The following is a 21780-nucleotide window of genomic DNA, read 5'->3' on the forward strand; positions in this document are numbered from 1 at the left end:
TATTTCATGAACTGTTCTCCTTTGCCTTATTATTGAGTTTAAGAAGTCAGCTCTTCCTGGCATGTTAAGTAAAACAGATGCATGTATTGATTCATCACAATATATTCAGTTGCCTAATGTATAAATGGGTTACAGAAAGAAATGGGTCATCCAATTAAATGAAATATTAACTGATAATGGCTTGGCCTTGGCTGATTGTCAAAAATATATGGTGGAAATGGATTGACTTTACACTGGCCTCTGACATGGCATTGTTCAGTTCAAAATGAACAACTTTATCATGAACCACAAGTCATTCATACAGAGAAAAACTGAAAAGGGTGTTGTTTTTTGACAGAAAAATATGTGTATAGGCAGGAAGTCAGGAAGCTTAGTCATCATAGTCTCTGCCCATTAAAATACATATAGAAAACATACAGTATTATGTTGTACTAAAGTAGCTTGTACCAATAGTATAGGGATGTGTGAAATTGGCCATAATAATGTAAACCCAAACACACATTGTAGGATCATATACAAAGCAAACTAAGCATCTAATTGTACCTTTTACAACCGATATGATTCAAAATAGTTTTGTTTTTGTACAGGCTCCTACATTGTCGTGGCGTTGGCCTGCTTCTATTTTTCTTGTTATGTGCATTATAGATTGATTTAACCTCACTTCAACAACGAGATGAAACCTCAGAAACTAGAAAGAAGAGGGGAAGGTGAAACAGGTTCATGGCCTGCCAATTCAAATCCTTTAGGGAAAGTTGTTGGTCAACTAAATGGATGAGCTGTCGGTGACTGTATCTAAATTTGGATTGGGAGTTTGATTTTCTTATCAGAAACTTGGCTGACTAATGGTACTGTTGCTGCATATGTTTAAATGATCTGTACTGTAGGAGTGTCTCTGGTGTCTGCTGAGGAGTGTCGTTCACAGAAGAGTGGAGAAGAAGTCTAGGGTCATTTTGCAAAATTGTATGCACCTCTTTGTTGTGTTCTGATGAGGTACAGATTCTCCTCCAGTGGTCATTTAATGTTCCCAAGTGATCCACTGGGAAAAGTTTAGGCTTTATTTTTTACCAGGTGCAATTTGCCGCAATAAATGAACACGGTGGTAGCTTTTGTTTATTGCCTGACTCTTGATATTTACTAGTATGTCATTCTACAGTATCTACTCATTGTTCTATTTAGAATGTCACCGAGTACTGACAGCTTACAGTCTTTGGTAAAGACTGTGATTAAGATAAAGTTAATCAGGGTAACCTACCATAATCAGACAATATTTAACATGTAGAACTCTGACTCATGAGCTATTACTCTGTACTCAACAATTAGGCCTGTGTTGGGTGACTTTATGAAACTGTCAGAAGATGTGATTGGCTTTAATATGTAATTATTTGTAACACCAGCAAGCTTTTGACAGACAGCGATCTGCAGGTGGTGGCCAGGTTTAGCATCAGCCCAAGCAAGCACCATATTACAACGCAGTGAAAATTCCCTTTTAATTAGCTTTGCAACCATTTCAAACAGAGATACAACAAAATGTCATCTCAATTCTCTGCAGGCCATTAAATGTATCTTTTTAACAACTATCCAACATCAAAATGTTTGTTTCAACTTGTAAAAATGTCCTCAACTGGATTTCAAATGACACCTAAAGTTAGCGGTTAAGGATATCCTCCCCCGACTCCAGCAAACACATAGACCAAACCCTGTCACCAATTTGTCTCTGTGTCCCTCACTTTCCCTCTCTTCCGGTGAGCTCAGTGAGACGGGTGTGATGTGTGCCGCATCACAGCCCCCGCACATCTTGTTACTATAGCAACACAGGAGACAGAGAGCAAGAAAATTATAGAAAGACATACATAGAGCAAGAGAGAGTGTGTGTGAGAGAGAAAGTTTGTGAGAGAGAGAGAGCAGGATGTTTACTTTTACTATAATGAGGGTGGTGTCCAAATTAGCTTTAACTCTTAACTCAGATCCTTTACTTTGGGCCATTATGGTAAATTTTAACGATTGGAGGCTGGAGCAAATTATTTCAATTCAGATAGAGACACTTGCACACAAGGCAACACATGAATGTATGTACCTGTCACACTTGACTGCTCAGAGGCAAATTTATGCCGCTAAACAACAATGTAACACAAGTCATTAAACTGGGTTAATGTCTGGGTGTATACTGCAAATGGCAACATTATTGATGAGACAAACTGTAGCCCATTCCATTTTAAGAATATGACTCTGCTCCAAAAACCCTAAACATTGATGATCTACAGCTTCATGCTCCCCTATTTCAAAGAGCACAGAGACAATGTAAGCCTAGCTACTGCCATAAATGACTGTCAAAACGATCCGAGAGACCCATGTCATGTGTCATAAAAGGGAAAAAATACCAAGGAATACAGAGCCATTGATTTCGAAAAAATGTTAAGTTATTAAATGTTTAAGTCTGTTCTTAAATTGCTTCAAACTAGTGTCAGTGGGAGTCTTTGAGATCATCAAGGTGTTGGGCCTCGCCTAGCCTCACAGTGTGTGAGGGACAAAAGACAGGCCTACCTGGAAAGGCCAAAGCCTTTACTTAGAGGTTCGACTGAGAGACAAAGAACAGACAATAGGAAAGCTCCAAGCCGACACAGCCATTAATTCGCACCTAGATGTGAAATTGAGATCTCGTTTGAACCCAACGTGAGATCTCAGTTGAATCTAAACAGCGGACTCCTATTGGACGAAACACGTGCAAAATCTTGGCGAACAGCTACAACGACACCAACTCTTAAAAAAAAAAAAAAAAAAGCCTGGCACTCCACGCTGCCCACGTTGCCATTCCACAGTAACCCGTTTACGAAAGGAGGCACCTTACGTCTTTCCACAGTAAACTCTGTTTACGATAGCAGGCGCATCACGTCTCTCTCTACGGTAACTGCTGTTACCACAAGAAGACGGTTTTCATGTGAACTTTAATTTCCCTAGGAAGAGTCGTCTCGCTGGACGAGAAACAGACTGTTTTGTTTTTGCTGAACACTTTTGGATCCTGATCGTTTACTCCCCATAACGATCCCGTACCTGCAGAAGGAAGAAACACAGACTTCCCTTCACGGAGAGAAAGATCGCCGTTGAGCCCCTCTCCCAACCGACGTCTACCACTGTTTTCCTTTGCTACCCCAAAAGGAACAGTTTCGCCATTGGACCCGGCTTCGTCAGCGTAGGAGCCTGAGTGAAACTCCGCCGAATAACTCCAAAACAAACTGATGCATCAATTGCTAGCCAAGAGCGATTTTCAAGTAAGAGGCTTGTGTCTGGGCAGCGATAGATTTTATAACTGTGTATTATTTCATCTAAGTTTCATTGTTGTGAATTGTGCTTTGCTTATTTTAGGAAAGTGACCGACCACTGCATCTAAATTGCTGTGTGTCTTTCTTTGGGTTTAGCACATTCCATTTTGTATTGGTACCGCACCGTGGGGCCGTTTTAATTATGTTAGCTTTAGCCACTGTGGGAGCTAATAGCTGTGCTTTATCAGACTAAGGTCCAGTAACACGGCTGTTATACGAAAGTCTACTGCCGGATTACTGTGTGAGAGTGGGACAGCTATTACACTTTGCCACGGCATTTGAGATTTCTTGTGCCTTACTCTGTGTGCTTTCTTCTCTCTCCTCTAACCCACACATCTTTACATGTGCATTTACACATTTACACACATCTCAAATGGCCCAGATAACGTGGTAGCTTAGCCAGCTAAGCTGCACATTATCTTGAGGACAAATAGAGCTTGTCCTCCCGTTTTGGCTCTGTCCCTTTTTGTTTGAGATTTGCAGGCCTGCCCATCATTTGGCTTTGTGCGTGACGACCACCCATGTGGCTGCCACCTTCCTTGCACCCCCCTCTCTATTGACACGCACACACACACACACACGTTATATGCTTGCTGATTGTTGTATGCTCATTGTGTTTAGACTAGACGATAGTGGTTGTTGGCTGAAGTTATTGATTGTTAATCAGTGCTAAGGTTAAATAAACGCTATTGTATCTTTTAAAGAGCAGTTGCCTGTGGTTATTGTGTGTACATGTTGTGATAATAGCTGGTTGCGACGGTCAGTGTTCGGACCTCACCCTTCATTGTTGATTATTTATGTAAGATAATACTTTAATTATCAACATTTTTAGGTGGACAGCCAACTATGAGACTATTTTTCACGTTTGGTTAGTGGTCCCTGATTCCAGGGTTGTGCCCTGTAATTATTTATCTATATAAATATTTTCGATAAAATTAATAATTTTATTAATATTCATACATTTATTTTGATATTTCTGCTAATAACCAAACCTGCTCTACCTGAAATCCCAACATAGGCAATCTAAACAAATTCTGTGTTAAAACTGAAAATCTTTTTCAACCAGAGCTGAGGTTAGGTGAGTTAACAATATAGCCCTCTCATACTATAGTCATACTATCTCAACAGCGGCACAAGGAGCGCCGCAAAACCTGTCGTTGTTCAAGAATTGCTGCAAGGCTGGAGGATTATCAATGAATACAAACAAAATGAAAGTAATGGTCTTTCAGAAAATTTAAACATTGCCTCCAAAGAAGAACTAGAAATACATCTGTTGCAAGAGTGCCATCAAATTCTTTAGCCACATGTCCTAATATAATCTAGACCAATACAACGTAAAGCTTTTAAATGGGAGCTACAGACTAAATTGATAGAATTAACAGTTTGATGATATGCACTGGCAAAATAAAATTAAAACAAACAAACAAATGAAATTGCCCAATAAATCAATTTCTTTTTAATCAATTTTTTAAATAGCAATATACATATAAATACCTAAACGTCTCACTGACATTGATGAGTTTAAAGAAAATAAATCCTTAAGCATTCACAAACTCCAGGGACACAGTCTGGCTGTAGAGATTAGAAGCCACAGTAAAACCATTGCTGGCCAGAGACCAATTCAATTTTATTTATATAGCGCCAGTTCATAACAGAAGTTATCTCATTGCACTTTTCTTGTAAAGAGAGAGAGAAATAATGTTAATTGTAATAAGAGTAATAATAATAATTGTAGTGGCAGTCGTTGAGCAGTGGGGTGGGCAGCAGGTGGCCCACAATCATAGATCCAGACTCTGCAGCTGCGGAGGCAGAAATACCTGCTGAAAGCGACAGAAAAAGAGAGACGAGAAAGCACAAAACTAAGGGAGAGAGAAGATGTCGAGTTAGTAACATGCATTAATGGGATAAGAATGCATAAAGATGGAGAGGGAGAGGAGGGGAGAGGAGCTCAGTGCATCATGGGAAGTCTCCCGGCAGTCTAGGCCTATAGCAGCATAACTAAGGGATGGTTCAGGACTCACCTGAGCCAGCTCTAACTATAAGCTTTATCAAAGAGGAAAGTCTTAGACCAGACCAGAATATGCTAACATTGTTAATTAGGATACACAGACGAAGAGCATGTTTTACTATCCTGCTCAGAATATTATCAGATCAGAGAAATATATTTCCCAGTGTTGGCTGAAAAAAATACCAACATTATGAGTTAAGCTGTGAGGAGCAGATCAGTGCTGTCAGTGAAAATGCAGACAAAACCACAAATATCTGCAGATTACATCATCACCTGCCATCAGAGTGAAAACATCTGTCCAATGAGACCCTTGTAAATCCATGTGTATGTATATGCACACTGTGTACATGGATAGTATGTATAGTATCCATAGTATGTGTACTGTATGAGTTTATACAGTATGTAAATGATGTACATATGCATACTTACAGCTATGTATTTTTATATTTTTGACTTATTACTGTTATTTATTATTCATTACTAGGTTAATCAGTATTGTTGTTTTATATATTGTGTCATATTTGCAACAATGGCTAACACCCATTCATGCAAATAAAGCACATTTGAATTTGAGAAACAGAGAGAACAAGAGAGAGAGAAAGAGGAGTGCACTGGTTGAGACATGCGTTACCAATGTGATATGGGAAAGTCATTGATGTCCAAAATAACATGCAGCTAATTTAATGTAGATCCGTCTAGTGCTCTCTCTCTCTTTCTCTGATAAACACACACACACACACAGACGCCGCGATTATGTGGGCGATAAGCTGGATGTCTCGTTACTGGGCATAACTGCACCTCTCCTTGCTAATCCCTGCTGTCAAACAGACAGGCTGGTAGTGTGTGTGTGTGTGTATGTGCAGCCCAACCAGTATAATTATTGCCATCGTGTAAAGCAGGGAATAGCTCTGACTGCTGCTTCTAAGCCACTGGCCTATCATTAGGTTACACAAGATTGTTCATTAATGGCTGTGCGTTTGCAAGTGTGTAGAGAAGAGTGTGTGGTGTGTGCGTGTGCTCGTGCGTGTTTGTACATATACTGACTGGTACTGACTTGGCAGTAGAGATTATGTTGTTCCAAATGTTGATTTGGCCTGTGAATTGACTTCATCTGAACTTAATGTTAAATTACAAAATTTTTACTCTACTGTAGTAAAATGTAATTTTTATAGTTGAATATTATTATAGTGTGTATATATAGTATATTGTTCATGTTAATAGATTTTCAATTGCCAGTGTTGTTTAAAGGTTCTGTATACGAGATTTTGAACATTAATATAACAGCAAACAAGTATTTGCTATGTAAAGATATAGTGGAGTAATGGTATCCTGAGCAGAGAATGACATCACACTCCCTTTAGGTGTGTTATCATCCAAGCTTCTCTGCTTTTTGTTTTGGTAGCCTGTCTGGCTGTCCGCCTGTCTGGTCTGGAGTCCCTCCCTATGAAACTGTTGACTTTGAGGAGAGCGATATAACGATTGGTTCTTTTATCATCTAACATCATCTAACACATTGAATTAAGGATTTATTTCGACCAAACCAGAGTTGGTGATTGTTGGAACAGTGGAAAGACTAACAAAGATGGTTTTGGTGAGTTTTATTTAGTTTCTGTCCAGTTTGAATGAAGTGTGTTTGATCAACGAGGTAAAATTATTGTTTTTATCAATGGAGTCTGGTTGCAAGCAAGAGCGATATAACGGCTGTTTCTGGTTAAACAAAAAGGATCTTACTCTTTGACAACATTATGGAAAGGATCCCTACAGAGATAAACCTTTTAGTGGACGTACCTTGATGTGCGCATATGTCCCCAAGGATTACATTGCAGCCACTTCTGCCCATTTTGTGGCTGCCTTTTCACATCTAACTCAGTGAATTAAGGGTTTATTTTGACCAAACCAGAGTTGGTGATTGCTGGAACAGTGGAAAGACTAACAAAGACTGTTTTGGTGAGTTTTAGTTTATTCTTCTCAATGGAGTCTGATGGGCTATAGCTCCCCTTTTTTTTTTTTTTTGGTCTGAGATGCTGGTGCTCTAGTGTGACATTTAGTGGCAGTGGATGTCGCATACAGCTTGCATACAGCAAATGTAATTTGCACAGGATAGGTTAGAATTTTTTCAAGTACATTTTTTGTTTTTTTACAATACTCACATGCCATATATACATCAAAGGAGTCATGGGTCGCTGTAATCATTCCTTGTGTCAATAACTCTAAATGTACCTATGGCATGTGGAGTATTGTATTATGATAGACTTGAATTTAGTCCTAACCTCTCCTTTAACTGATGGTTAATTTGGCTGGTTTGAAATGGAAATGTCTTTGCCAAGTAATGACACTACTTCAAACGTACCTTACAGTCTGGTCCCAGGCTGGGACATTGCCTTTGAAAGTCAGTTAAACGACTTTGGCACAGTGGTCTTTGAATGTAGAAACTTAGAAAGTTTTTCTCCCAGCACAAGGGAGTGCTGGGAGAAAAAGAATGATGATGATAGAGGGGGTTGGAAAAGCAGAGATGGAGAGAGGATCAGGGAGCGAGAGACCAAAGGGCCACCATGGTGATAAAGCAGAAATAAGAGAGACAGGGAGAGCGAGTAATGTTACATTGGTGGTGTATTACCTCAGCAGGTGATATTACAATGTCCGCTGTGCTGAATATGAGAGATGACACTTTTATGTGTGAAGCAATAAAAAGTGATGAGGTCAGACCTGAAGGAATAGGCAGAATATACAGCCTCTGTCTCTCTCTTAACTCTTTCCCTCCTCACATCATTCCTCCATCTCTCTCTCTCTCTCTCTCTTTGTTTCTTTCTCCACTGCTCAACTCACTTCTTCACCTCGAACATTATTGCTCTTTTTCTTTCTCGACCTCACCAAGAACACAGTTATCCTACCTTATAAAACACTGCCAACTCCTTTTTGATCCTCCTCTCTCTCCCTCTGTCAGTCATTCTATCTCTCCCCCAGAGATCATATCTGCATCACTTTATCCTCCCTCTCGCTGTCTCTCTTAATCCTGCCTTATCTCCAAGGATTTAATTGTCTTTAACCTCTCCACTTCGTCTGGTGTTTCTCTCACAAGTTTCATTGTCTGTTACTTGCTGTTTTGCTCCTTTTTCTTTAATCATCCTCAGTTTCTCTTTCTTTGTTAAACCTTTTTGTTGCTCCACTGTAGTTTTGTTTTTTCAGTTTTTCTTCCTTCTGTATAGCCATTGAAGGTTTGCGTGGCAGTGTCCAGCTTAAAATCAGCCAACAAGTAGAAAGTCCATCTGATGACCCAAAATACTGAGATATAAAAAAGTCAAAAGTCACAGAAGACATTATGGAGTTTGCGCCACCATCTTTTTCACTCACATACGCCTGATTTAATAGAAGATGAGATTTTTGGGCGAACCGATGTATGTGTATATATTCGTGTGTCTTATAAATATCTGTGTGTGTGTGTGTGTTACACTCACAGCTGACTGCATCCAGACTAAGACCCCAGCTGGAGGGGAATAATGTCTGTTATCTACACTCATCCATCTTTCTTCCCTTTTACCGTCTTTCTATTTCATTCTCCACCCATGCCATCCCTCCATCTCAAGTTATTTTCACTCTTTCTTTACGGCAACTCATTTTAGTGCATCTGCTTTCTCTCTTATTTATATTTCCTCTGTGGGTAGTGTGAAGAGGGGTGATTCTGCTGTAATTCAAATGAAAATGGACTTTTGTGTTTTGTTCTCATTCACCATGCACAAAAGTCAATTTTAACTTAAATTCAAGCTGCATTTAAAGCTCACAGTAGGTATGAAGGCTGTCTGCCAGTATTAAAATGGAAATGCAAGGTCCACTTCACACAAAGTGTTCATGCCTTCTACAACACAAATGTATTATACGGTAACATACAGTGAATGACAATGAAAAACAAATAATTTAAAATATCATTTATTGTAATCACAGGATTATATATTATATTCCAAAGGAGACTATTCATTTTGTTTTTAACATTATATATTTTTCTGTTTTTGTGGCAGAGGGGTGTTAGCAGTCGCATTTTTGTGTGATCATTCATCTACGTTGCAAAAATATAATTGCATGTGAGCTTTCTGTGGGATTTCTGTTTTCAATGTTAACAAAGTCATTCATTTACAAAGTCAAAGTCAGCAAGAAAGTGCAAACTTTGTATTTGAATGGGAGTTCAATGATATGCACAAAAAGAGACATAAAATGTTTCCAATTATGCTTTAGTTGGTAGAGCATAGGAGGTTTTTGCTTCAGTTTCCACTGGGGACACACAAAATATATACACTTATAGTACTAGACATTGTGACATGCCTTAAGAAGAAAGTGTCAAATTATTGGTGACTTGAATTGTAGTCTGTTTATTTATCCCTCTATCTTTCTCTTTCCTCTTTCTACTCTGTCTTTACTCTGTCTAAGCCATAGCTAATTGCTACTTTTTTCTGGCCTCCTAACCCCCCTCTTTCTATCTTTTATCTCCTCCACACTTCCATTGATTTGAAAGTGAATTTGTTCAGTAATGAAAAGTAATTGAATTGGATATTTTCCAAAATATTGCCTCCACCACTGCATTTGATCATATAGTATATGTCCTTGTGGACTTAACATAAAAGTCTTAAACCACAGTGATGTCACCTAGTGATGTTTTTGGACAACTTCTGTTAGAATACAATTCTTCCCAATTGCTTTTGAAATATTTTCCAGGAAGGACATTTTCTCGATGACAAACAGTGATGGAGTGAGTTTGAACAGGCCCTGAAGGTCAATACACATTGCTGAATTTAGCATGCTAAAAATGAAACAGAATGTCATATGAAACAGAAATATCGCTGTAACATATTCATATTCGTTTTTCTCCATTAGGACAGAGCTTTTGTTAGTTTCCATCACTTTTTCTTCTTTCACCTCCTCCCTGCCTCTCCAAAGTGACCTTCTCTGAGCTATAGTTTGCTTCAGTCAATCAGTCCAATGTGAATGAGAATGAATCGAATGGGTTGTCTGAACATCACTTTTTGCTATGTGTGTAAAAAGGGGGACAACAGTAATCCAAGAGTACATGTTTTACTAGTTCAGCTCTGTGAATGATCTACTTTGCTTCTCTCCTCTTCCTCCCCTCTCTGCCTGCCTGCATGTCTCTCTCTGCCAGTCTCTCTAGAATATTTTTGTCATTGTATCTGTAACTTTTTTTGTGTCTATGTGTCTCTCTCTCTTCTGCCTTGACAGTTTTGTTTATGTCACCCTGTCACATATCAAATCAGCATCTGCTGTCTGAAGCCCAGGGAAAATCAGCAAAGTTGCCAAAATCTGAAATACACTCTGTATGCCTAAACTAGCCTGAACAAGGTGGTGTGTGGGTGAGTGTGAGAAATAGGAGTGCACTTCTATCTTTGTGACTTATTTTTACAGACAGTTGAGGAAGTGAGGGCATTTCTAAGGTTAGTGCATGTTGTTGATCTTCAGTTTGAAAAAGGGTCACTTTAGGGTTTGACGTTATGGAAAGTGTTAGCATTGCAGTCAAGAATTACACTGTATTACTGGCAGAAAATGGAATGCTTTCATGGTAATGCTAATATTGTGACTGCAAGGGGAAAGTGCTAAATTCCAATTCTGGTGATTTCTATTTTTTAAGGTGAAGGATTAAATGCTCATTTTGTTGAAACATTCCACATCCCTTATAAATATGATTAATTTTGTGTGTGTGTGTGTGTTTGTCTGTCTGTGTCAGGCAGTCCTTGATTTATTTTTCTTTTTTCCAGGCAGTTAGGTAACTGAATTTCAGTGATGATCTGCCAATGTAATTATGGTGCTGTGAAAGACTGAGTGATAGTCTGGAAAATAAATAGCAACAGAGAGAAAGAATAAAATGGAAGGAGAAGGAAAAAATAATTGTAGAAGGCATGAACACTTTGTGTGAAGTGGACCTTGCATTTCCATTTTAATACTGGCAGAAAGCCTTCATACCTACTGTGAGCTTTAAATGCAGCTTGAATTTAAGTTTAAATTGACTTTTGTGCATGGTGAATGAGAACAAAACGTGAATTTGGTCTGCCAGAGATCAATTAAGAAAAATAATCAGATGGAACTGAGAGCAAGCAGAAGGTAGGTAGAGAATGCACAGCAACAAGGCCTAAGAGCAGTGAAGGAAATCAGCATGAGAGAAACAGATAGATATATAGAGAGATATATGAAGTGGAAGAAATGGGGAAAGAGAAACATAAGAGAGAGGATCCAGATGTGGGGAGAAAAGAGATACGGGAAAAAGGTGAGAGAGTATCAGAAAAAATAGAGACAGAGGGTAATGAAGTGTGGCATCGATAGATGAGTAAAAGTGAACCTGCTGCCAAGGTAAGCAGGCGTGGGCTGTTCTGCTGCGTGTGTGTGTGTGCGTGTTATTGAATGACGGGCGTGTAAAGTGGTCCGATCACTCACATAATTACACAGTTGGGTGCACGCAGGCCTTGCATCCATCTCTCTCTCTCTCTCTCTGTTGCACACACACAAGTTTAGCGCCACTGTGTCTGTGTGTGAGACAGTTTTGACATTTGGCTTAATGAGTTTTGCTGTTGTCAAGGTGAACTTTGACCTCCGTTTGGCTGAGGCTGTTGATAGATGAGGTGCCGTGGCTCAGGACTGGTTGATATTTTCCGTTTAATCACAATTTGCAAAAGCTCATACTCTTCCTAAACCCTCACTCTAAAACGCCATGAGTTGATGGTTTTTTGATTGTTTTTATGCTTCTCTATGTCACTAATATGACTTGTCTACACGCTAAATAGACAATGAAAAATGTAAAGCATGGCTTTAATAAGGGGTGTGCCAAGTAGTCTGAAAATTACAATGTCCAATACCAATATTTTTCATCACACTGTGGAGGCCTCTCTCCTTTCCAAATATTTAGATATTGGTATATGTCATTTACGCAAGTGCTGCTGTTTACCAAAAAGCACATATGCTGGATGTTCAGTTCACTAACACATAGTATTAGATAGCTGCACTGTATAAACATAATATTTATCGTTAATTAGTATAGGATTTATTCAGATGATACAGTAACATCTGTAGGATCAGAATGGCAGAAGCACTGTAACTTAACATGCTTTATGCCCACTGGTGAATCACTTTCTACCATACATCATCTTTTTCTCTGATAAATCATAAATACTGCAATTCCCATCCTAAACCATAAATCTGCCACACTGTCAAACCTGAATTTAAATGATAGCTTCACACACTGAAACTGTAAACACAGAACAATTAGCTGATGTGCTTATAAAGCCATTAATCGTAGAGCCTCAATAACTATAACATGCATTATTGCATTAGAACATGCAACTTTGTGAGCTCAAGTGTTAAACCCATCCACTACATCATTAAAATCCAGGGTACTGAACAGATCTTTTTCACCATCTCATAAAGTAATATATCCCAACTTCTATCCCAACTTTTCCTCACAGATTGTGACTGCATAGGATTAGCAAAAAGCACACCCTATCGGTTTTGCATGCATTGTCCTATTTGGTTGAAATAGTCTGCTGCAGATTACTTTGTGTGCTGACACAAATTGCGTGTTGCTGTGTGGGGAGCCTTCAACTACCACGACTTAAATGTGGGCTTATGAACAGCACAATTTTAAACGCATGAAACAACAAATTCTTTGACAACAACTATGTTTGTTTATTGTTTGTTTTCTGGATTTTAATTTTGACAGCTTTTGACAGAGCTTGTGCATGTACAGCTGATGGGCTGCCAACACAAAAGTCTTGGATGTTCACAGACATGCAGAGCAACTTACATAAATTATTTTCTTCACTTTTCCATTTTTTCTGCTCTGTCAGATTATAACCGTCTGTTTGCGTGTGCTCTGTGTTCACTTTCCCTACTTGTGTTGTCTGTCCAGCTAATTAATGCTGTCAGGTTTGGTTGGTGGGCTGCTGGGGCATGTGTGTGTGTGTGTGTGTGTGTGTGTGTGTGTGTGTGTGTGCAGTATGTATGTTTGTAAGCAGCAGATGCTCATCTAGAATCTCTGCCAGGTTGCCATGGCAGCTAGAGGGTGGGTGGGTTGGGGTCGGGTGGCATGTTTTTGTTGAACTCAGACATTAATTACTAAAGTGAACTATTGGCAGCACAGCTTCAGATCAGATTAAAATATTTTGCCAATACAAAATCTGTGACTTTATTTTCTTGAGTTAAACCAATCTTACTACACCAATTAATCCAAAATTGGACCCCAATATATCAACTCTAAAATTGAAATGCATGCCTCTACTCTCTCATCAAACATTGGCAAATGTATGTTTGCCAAAGGATATACAACTGTGTCGTGACAAAACACAGCACGTCTGGGGCCAAAAGGGAACAATAACACAAATGAACATTTAGTTTAAGCTATGGATCCCTAAACACTGTGGTTCATTCACTGGTCAAATATTATCAACTCACTTTAATTCAGATGAAATGTGGAACAGGGATGACATTGTTTAGCTGTAGGGGTGTAATGATACAGTCAGCTCTTGATTTGGTTCGATTTACAATACAGAACTCACGGTTTGATACAGTCACTTTTAACTTTGACCTTTACCATGTTCACCTTTTTGTCTTCAACAATCACAGTGGAAAATTCCTTTTTTACTTACTACTTATAACAGGCATAACAGTTTTCAGTTTCGCCATTGTTAGATGCTTTTATACTATCTTAAATGAATACCTAAATCACCGTGTTTCAAAGGCATATCATTATCTGCATAAAACTACACTGAATGAAATGGAGATAAAGAACAGACGTATGAACATGGTCTTTCCAAACACCCTATTTTGCTGCAAGAACCAATTTCCAAAACAACTACATGTATGGTCAAGGTTTCTAGTCAGCTCCATTTTACAATGCACAGCAATATTTAGCAGCATAATTAACAGACAGAGGCAAATAGAAGTAGATTTGCTCTAGATGCAAGAAACTGAAGTGAATGCATGAATACGTAAGAGAGAGAGAGAGACTGAAAAAGATTTAGCCATAGCGGTATGCTTCTACTTTGCACTGCTCACAGGCCATTGATAGTGTGATCTATTTTTCAGCTCTATGATTTCTTTTGTCACATTTTTGTATTGCAGAAAATGTATGATTAAGTTGCATCAAAGATGCATTTGATTAGTGTGTTTAGTAGTTCTGTAACCAAATCCACCTGGCAGACCTTTGCTGGAATTCAAAGAGTCAAAAACCTCTGGCTTGAAATGGATTTTATAACCAAGAAAGAACCAACTGAAAATTAATAATCACTCACAAATGTTCCAGTTCCAGTTTCTATTTATACTTTGAATGAACAGAATGGAAAGGCAATTGCCCCAGGCCTCAGTATGTAGAATTGGTTTGTAAAAGTTCTGCTTAAGGTAATGCATTGGCCTACAACACTGGCGTACTGTACTATTATGCAAATATCATTTCTAATATTGTTAGAGACTGTCTAATAGGGAGGGAGGGAGGGAGGGAGGGAGAGAGGGAGAGAGAGAGAGAGAGAGAGAGAGAGAGAGAGATCCAGTGTGCTCTAATGAGACACAAGTACAGACAGCAGGTTTAGCGTGGGCTGGAAACCATGGCAACGGCCTCGGGCTCCTAGACATGTGCATAGAGAGAGAGAACCAGGATGTCTTTATGAACATTTTTGATCAAGAATAGAGTGAGTGATTGATCAGCCTATTTTATGATGACACACACATAAACAACCATTGCCCCTTTTACACACATACATAGATGCACACACACACTCTCTTTGCACTCTCATGAATATATACTGTACATTTACCCTGAAGACTTCTTCTAAACCCCTCTTCTTCTGGCAACATCGCTCACACTGTTACATACTGTAAATGTTGATCAAACATCTGTGCATTTTTGTGTATGTTTGTTGTATTTGGTTGAAAACATACAAGACCCTATAGGCTGTAGTCTTTTGAATTGAGGGCAAAGAGAGCAAAGCTGCCTCAAATTCACTGTATGCAGAGGGCTCACCAGTGCACCTTTCGTATTTTAGTAGTTGGAGGCATGTAGTGCAGCTGCAGTGCGCTGCAAAATTGGGTGGGACTGGGAGGAATCAATTATCATACATTATCATTGGGGCTACTATCAATAATCGCCAATCACATCGGCTCCTCTTGTCCCTTTTTAAAACAGTGTACTTCCCACCATGATGTACTGACACTTTGTAATTGAACAGAGTCCAGCCTCCTAAGAGGATACTGATATTCTTGTTTGTAAGGTGCAGAGTTGCAGCTGAATATACTGCAACTCATTAGGAAACCATAGCACCACACATACTCTGCCAGGAGCAGGTGATATACCTTTAAGGTAAATTAACATTTCTGGAAATGCTGAAAGACTGCTCATCATGTTTTCCATCCATCATTAGTGCTTTGAGTTTGAAACATACTTATTAACCACATGTGCAGTTAAAAGTTTTTGTGTTAAAGTATTTTAAAAATACCTACTTCAAGCATTGTGTTCAGCCCTGACACCAAAATTGCAGTTTTCTGTTTGAAAGACAGTAACATTCAGCCCCTACTGTGCCTCACCGCCAACTTTGACACAAGGCGAGTCACCAAGATACCAAACAGGCGCAGGTGCTCACTGTGTTCGGAAAATAGCACTGCACCATTACAAAACTGCATGTGCAGTGCGCTCTGTCACATGTCTAACATGTAGGATCTCTTTGATGTATCCTTTGCAGGCTGGTATATGTGAAAACTATCCTCTATCAGTGATCCCCGCTTTCATCCAGCTATTTGATAAAATTCAGTAAAGAGGATTCCTCAAACAAAATTCCTCCCAAAACAGAAGTCACTACATTAAATATTGTTTAAATGTCATTTTATGATACATTAACAGTGCTTAGAAAGAAACATGAGACCAGTCATTGCTTTACATGTAAACAAAAAAGAAAATGTTTCAATTATAAAATAAATATGTGAGATTCAGAAGAAAATGTATTGTTGTTATTTGTGATGTTCCAACATGTGTGGGAGTCATTGTACTAACTAAGAAATTATTAAAATCACATTTCGTATGCTATTTGTGCAAGACCGAGAACAGAGTAAATATAATTTTCTGTGATTTTACTGGAGAGAGAACTAAACACATTACTTCCTGAAGGGACAATTAGAATTTGTTGATAAAACACTGCATATTTTTTCATCAGCGATAAGTGTCTTTTATTTATTTTATTCTGATATTTGATCACAGACAGTATAATACATTGGGAGTAAAGCCATTTGGTGAGACAGTGAGAAAATGAACATGTTCAAAATCTCAGCAGCACAAGCAGAGTTGCTTATTGGACAGGTGACAAGTGAAAGAAAAGAGTGAGTGAGAGACAAAAAGGGAAGGAAATTAAACCGTTAAAATAAAAAGAAAAAACAAAAGAGGCCCCAAAAAGATAAAAAACAAAAACAGATGCAGCACGAGACATAACACACCATGTGTGTATATGTAGGTCACAGATATATCACGGATAGAAAGTATGGGTTGTGTGCATTAGAAAAGTAAAAAAAAAAAGAGAAGGACACATTGACAGACAGATGCAGTGGAATTAGACAGAGTTGGAGGATGGAGACGAAAAGGAGGATAGAAAAACAGAGTCCCAGTAGCTCACCTGGTATAGAGCGCGCACCCCATGTACCAAAGCTGAACCTTACCGCAGCAACTCAGATTCGAATCCAGCCCGTGGCCCTTTGCTGCGTGTCATCCCCTCACGCTCTCCCCCTTTCCTGTCTATCTTCGACTGCACTCTCAATTAAAGGCAAAAAAGCCCAAAAAAAGAAAAACAATGGGGCTCAAGGGAAAGCTGAAGGTGTTAATGAGAGAGGGTGAAAGAGACAGATGGAGAGAGAAAATTGTGTTAAAAAATGAGAAGAAATCTGTTGACAGTATGAGAGAGTGCTGATTAATGATCATTGATTGTTTACTTCTGAGTCTGTTTTCTCTGCCTCTGCCTGTCAATCTCTTTGATTTTGTCTTTATTTTTTCTCTTTGCTCCTTTTCTTCCCTTCTTTCTTTCTCACTGTTCCACCAGCGGTGTCTCATAACGTCAATAACAACACGTCAATAACAACTGCATCCTCTGCATGACAACCGACACAAAACGGTCAATGGTTTGAGCAGCAGTCTGGAAAAACTTTTTCAAGATCTACTGCTTTTTATCTACAGGAGTCATTTTATAGAGAGATGGCTTTAAGTCAAGGCAAAAAATAGAAGTAGAAAACTGTGCTTAGAATGATCCAACCAGTTGAATGAAAAACAATGCAAATTCAGTACTGTTATTGATATAGTCATGAAAGCATCTACAGCCACCTTGATAATTTATTTCTAAGCAAAAGTAAATACGAGAAATAAGTTTATAGAAACATTGTGATTTGTGACTTTACTTGAAATGATGTTACTCTGTGAAACCTGATATAAACCCAGGTATCCAACAAACCAGTGGTTCCCAACCTTCCTGCCTTGTGACTCCTTAAAATGAAGTAATGTCAGTGGGTTATGACCAAGTCAACTGATAAGTGACTGAGTAATTTTTAAAAATCCCCAAAGAAGTAAAATTAGCCAGTAATTCAAAGGGAAAAAGCAACAATTAGAGGAATGTCTGAAAAAATAAATATAATTTTGTGCAGGAAATGTTTTTTTTTTGCTTTCTATCCTGTTAATTGTCTCCTCATGTTTATCTTGTGACCTCTTTGGACGTCCTGACCCCTAAGTTGGGAACCACTGACATACGCTATAACTACTTAGTTTTTCTTTGGAGTTACATTAATTTTTTCATGCAAACATATTTAATGTCCTGATAACCCAAAGAAATCTGTAAAAAATATTTTGCCGTAAAACACACTTCTTACTCAGTCTGTTTCAACTAAGGTAGAATTTCTTGACTCCTCTATGACAACAAGCCAAACAAGCATTGGTGTCAGAACCGCCATACAAATATGACAACCATACATTCACACACATCACATACTTACACACATTCATTTGGATGATTACAGGTATGATCTATCATGTAATTGGTAGCCTTCTAGAAATGCTTCCACTGCGATTTATGACCACAGCTCAGAGGCAGAGGGTGACAAGAAGACTGACAGAAAGAACGAGGAAAAAGAGGGACAGTTAGAGAGGCACAATTGGTGGCAGACAAAGAAGACAGTTTACACACACAAACACACACACACACACACAAACACTTTGGGTCTCCAATCAGACTGAGGCTGGAAGGACTGCTGTAGGAGAAAATGAGTTTTGTTCTCTGGAGGCTCAGAGAGAGAGAGAAAGAAAAGAAAGAAACGAGAATTTCCACTGGAAGAGCTGAGGTTCATTGTCTTGCTTTAGGCCGTGTTGCAGTAGTTGTGAAAGGAGGAGAGAAGATTTGTCATTCACATCCACTTCTCTCTCTTTCCCTTCCTCTCTTTATCGCTCTTTCTCACATGCACACAAACACACTCACTGTGCCATCTGTGCTTCCTTGAGGAGCAGTAAACCCAAATTTTAACCCCAAAAATGGCAAACTACAGTGATATGTCTCCACAGTTATGTGTGTGTATTGTGAGGTAGTTATATTCGTCCTGCTGGTGTCTGACGGGGCATGGCTGCTGAGCTGCAGCCAAAATACTCCATTTGACCTAGATCATCTTAGCACCCGACTGGTGTATGTATGTGTGTGTGTGTGTGTGAATAGTGTTTATGCCTATTTGTCAGCGATATGATGAATTTTGGACATTGCCCATAATGATGTAAGAGCTCCCTCCCACATGTCCTCTGACTCTCTGCTAATCATTCTGTTTGTGCCTCCTTTCACTGTGTTTCTCCCTGATTTGCAATTTTGGCTTCTCTGTCTCTCGCTCTTCTTCCCTTTCTTTCCGTTTCTTCCTTTGATGAAACTGGGGCACTCATCAAGTAAATATCTTTGTGTGTGTACATGCATGTGTGATACAGGTTGTGTGTGTGTGTGTGTGTGTGTGTGTGTGTGTGAAATAGAGTTTATTTGTTATGGTGACATATTGGTGCCCTTGCGCTTCACCTCTCAACCCAAACATTTAATTTCATCCAATAACAGGCATGTCAGCAGTTCAGTGCACACACACACACACACACACACACACACACACACACACACAAAAACACAAAACATCCATAGTTGTGTATTGTAATTCCAGCTCTATGAAGAATGCTTAGCACACTAATTGGCTCTAAAGGCTGACCCACTCACTTTGCAGCTTGGAACATTATAATTTGCATGTACTGTACATGCTCAGCTAATCATATAATAATTAACCCTATAAAAAGTTCACAGCCCCACGTGGTTGATTAAACTCTTGCCATAACCAGACAGCACTCCTGCGAGAGGGTTCCTTTTAGACGTAGAAACAGGGACTCTGAAAACAGTAATGGAGACCAGATAAGGTGTAAGAGTTGGCTACTGGGAGGCTTATTTGAGCAGTTCAAATGGTCATTGAGTCAGCCCCATTATTTCAACTTTCAATTATGACAGTAGGATTAAAAATCACAAAGAAAATGTTCCTGCATAGTTCCACCTAAGTCTTCTCCCAAAATATTGACATCTGAAAAGTTCTCTAAAAAGCTAGGGCAGCATAATCAGCATATTTCATATCATATAAGTATTTGGGGATGATGATGATTCCACCTCATATTCAGAAGAAACAACGTAAATTTTGTTTTGATTGCGGAACAGTGAAGCAAGTATTTTCATTCTCACAGATAAATTGATGGGGTCTTGGAGTTTGTTGTCTTGTTTTTCCTTGTGTTTCTTTGCAGTGATGGATGGGCGGACCGGTATGATGTAACAGATGGCTTTGTTAGGGAAGCGGCCGGAGGTATTACCATCAAGCTCCAATCAGCTGATGTTAAGTGGTTTGATGAGTACTACCTTAAACTTCGGCCTGAAAACAACCTCAGGAACCCCTGGTTTCCCGAGTTCTGGCAGCATCGTTTCCACTGTCGACTTAAAGGCCACCCACAGGAGAACAGCAAATACAACCGCACTTGTAGCAGTGAGTATAGACACAAATAAACATACAAGGACAACCAAAATAGAATACTCAGTAGTTATAGCAATTTTACATCATTTTCTTTCAGGACAGAGTGATTATTGGCTTCATCTTTCAGTTTAATTGTTGTTGATTGTGAAGTCATTTGAGACATGTTGGGATAAGACCTGAAATTTACTTCTGGAACACCTGTAGCAACACAGTTACAGCTGTACTGTACTTCTGTTTTGACCACGACCATCTGGGGTACAGAGAAAGAGAGAGGCTGCATTGTTTTGGGTCAACACAAAAGGCTACAGTACCAATCAGAATTTTTATTGACAGGTTTTCATAGTGGCCACTTTTAATGCAAATACAAACCACACAAACAGACTGGCTGAACACACACCTACACACATACCATATGGATACACACAGCTTTCCAGTTCATCTGGAAATATCCCTTGTGGCTGTGAGTGCACCCTCCCTTTATTTCATTGTATTCGTCTCCCCCCATCTTTTTCTCTCTATTTCATTCTCTCCATTCATACGCAAAATGGTGCGTGAGAGCTGCATCAAAGGGAGTCATGTCTCATGTATTCTAATGAAATGGAACATGAAATACAAATGAACAGGACACAGAAAGAGGCAGAAAGAAATGAGATGTGGAGGTGGGAAGTGGCTGATGAGAAGAAATGAGAGGAAGGAGAGTGGTCTTTAATGTTAGGAAAAAGGCAGACTGTTTCATAAAACTAGAAGGGAAATTAAGAGTTTCACCTGCCTTTCTCTTTCCATCCTTCCTCACCAACCCAATTCTCCCTCCCACCCACTCTACCCACCCACCCACCTCTCTGCAGAGCGAGAGTCGCTTCGGCAGCAGTATGCACAGGACACTAAGATGGGGTTTGTCATTAATGCCATCTACTCGATGGCATATGGCCTGCATAACATGCAACGGGCTCTCTGCCCAGGCTATCAGGTAGGTACTGCTCTGATGGATGAATGGAGGGACATACTTGGACAAACCAAGAAGATGGGAGGAGATGAAGGGGTGGAGAGTGGGAATGGTGGGACAAAAAGAAGGTACTAGCTGGGTATTGCTGCCACATGTGCACTTGATCTTGTTTCCGTGGGGGCCATTCTTGACTTACTGTCAAACTACATACATGGGAAAGTTCAAAATGGGAACCTGGATAATTGTACATACTATATGAACATGACAGTAATTATTTGCCAATTTTGGAATTTAGAAAGAAAGCTGAAATAATTTGAAATAAGACAGAAATGAAAAAAATACAGAAGAAAATACATCAGTGCGCTTTTATTGACTTTGGCCATATTAGTTGTAACTTTGTGGGAATGAAGTTAGATTTCATCCTTGTAGACATGTTAACTGGAATGTAATATTTCAGACACAGGGGTTCAATTCTGATTAAA

At 39.2% G+C, this 21780-nt stretch overlaps 1 protein-coding gene across 3 annotated transcripts in view; it reads left to right on the plus strand.

The window, feature by feature from the left end:
* Nucleotides 1-21780, plus strand: part of grm5b (glutamate receptor, metabotropic 5b) — a 76726-nt gene that overhangs the window by 35083 nt on the left and 19863 nt on the right. For all 3 annotated transcript variants that reach the window (XM_044203533.1, XM_044203531.1, XM_044203534.1), the window contains exons 7-8: nt 20132-20367; nt 21201-21322. In XM_044203533.1, the coding sequence (XP_044059468.1) occupies nt 20132-20367; nt 21201-21322 (358 nt within the window). The remainder of the gene's footprint in view (nt 1-20131; nt 20368-21200; nt 21323-21780) is intronic.

This window comes from Siniperca chuatsi, linkage group LG7, assembly GCF_020085105.1.
Source record: "Siniperca chuatsi isolate FFG_IHB_CAS linkage group LG7, ASM2008510v1, whole genome shotgun sequence".
Taxonomy (NCBI): domain Eukaryota; kingdom Metazoa; phylum Chordata; class Actinopteri; order Centrarchiformes; family Sinipercidae; genus Siniperca; species Siniperca chuatsi.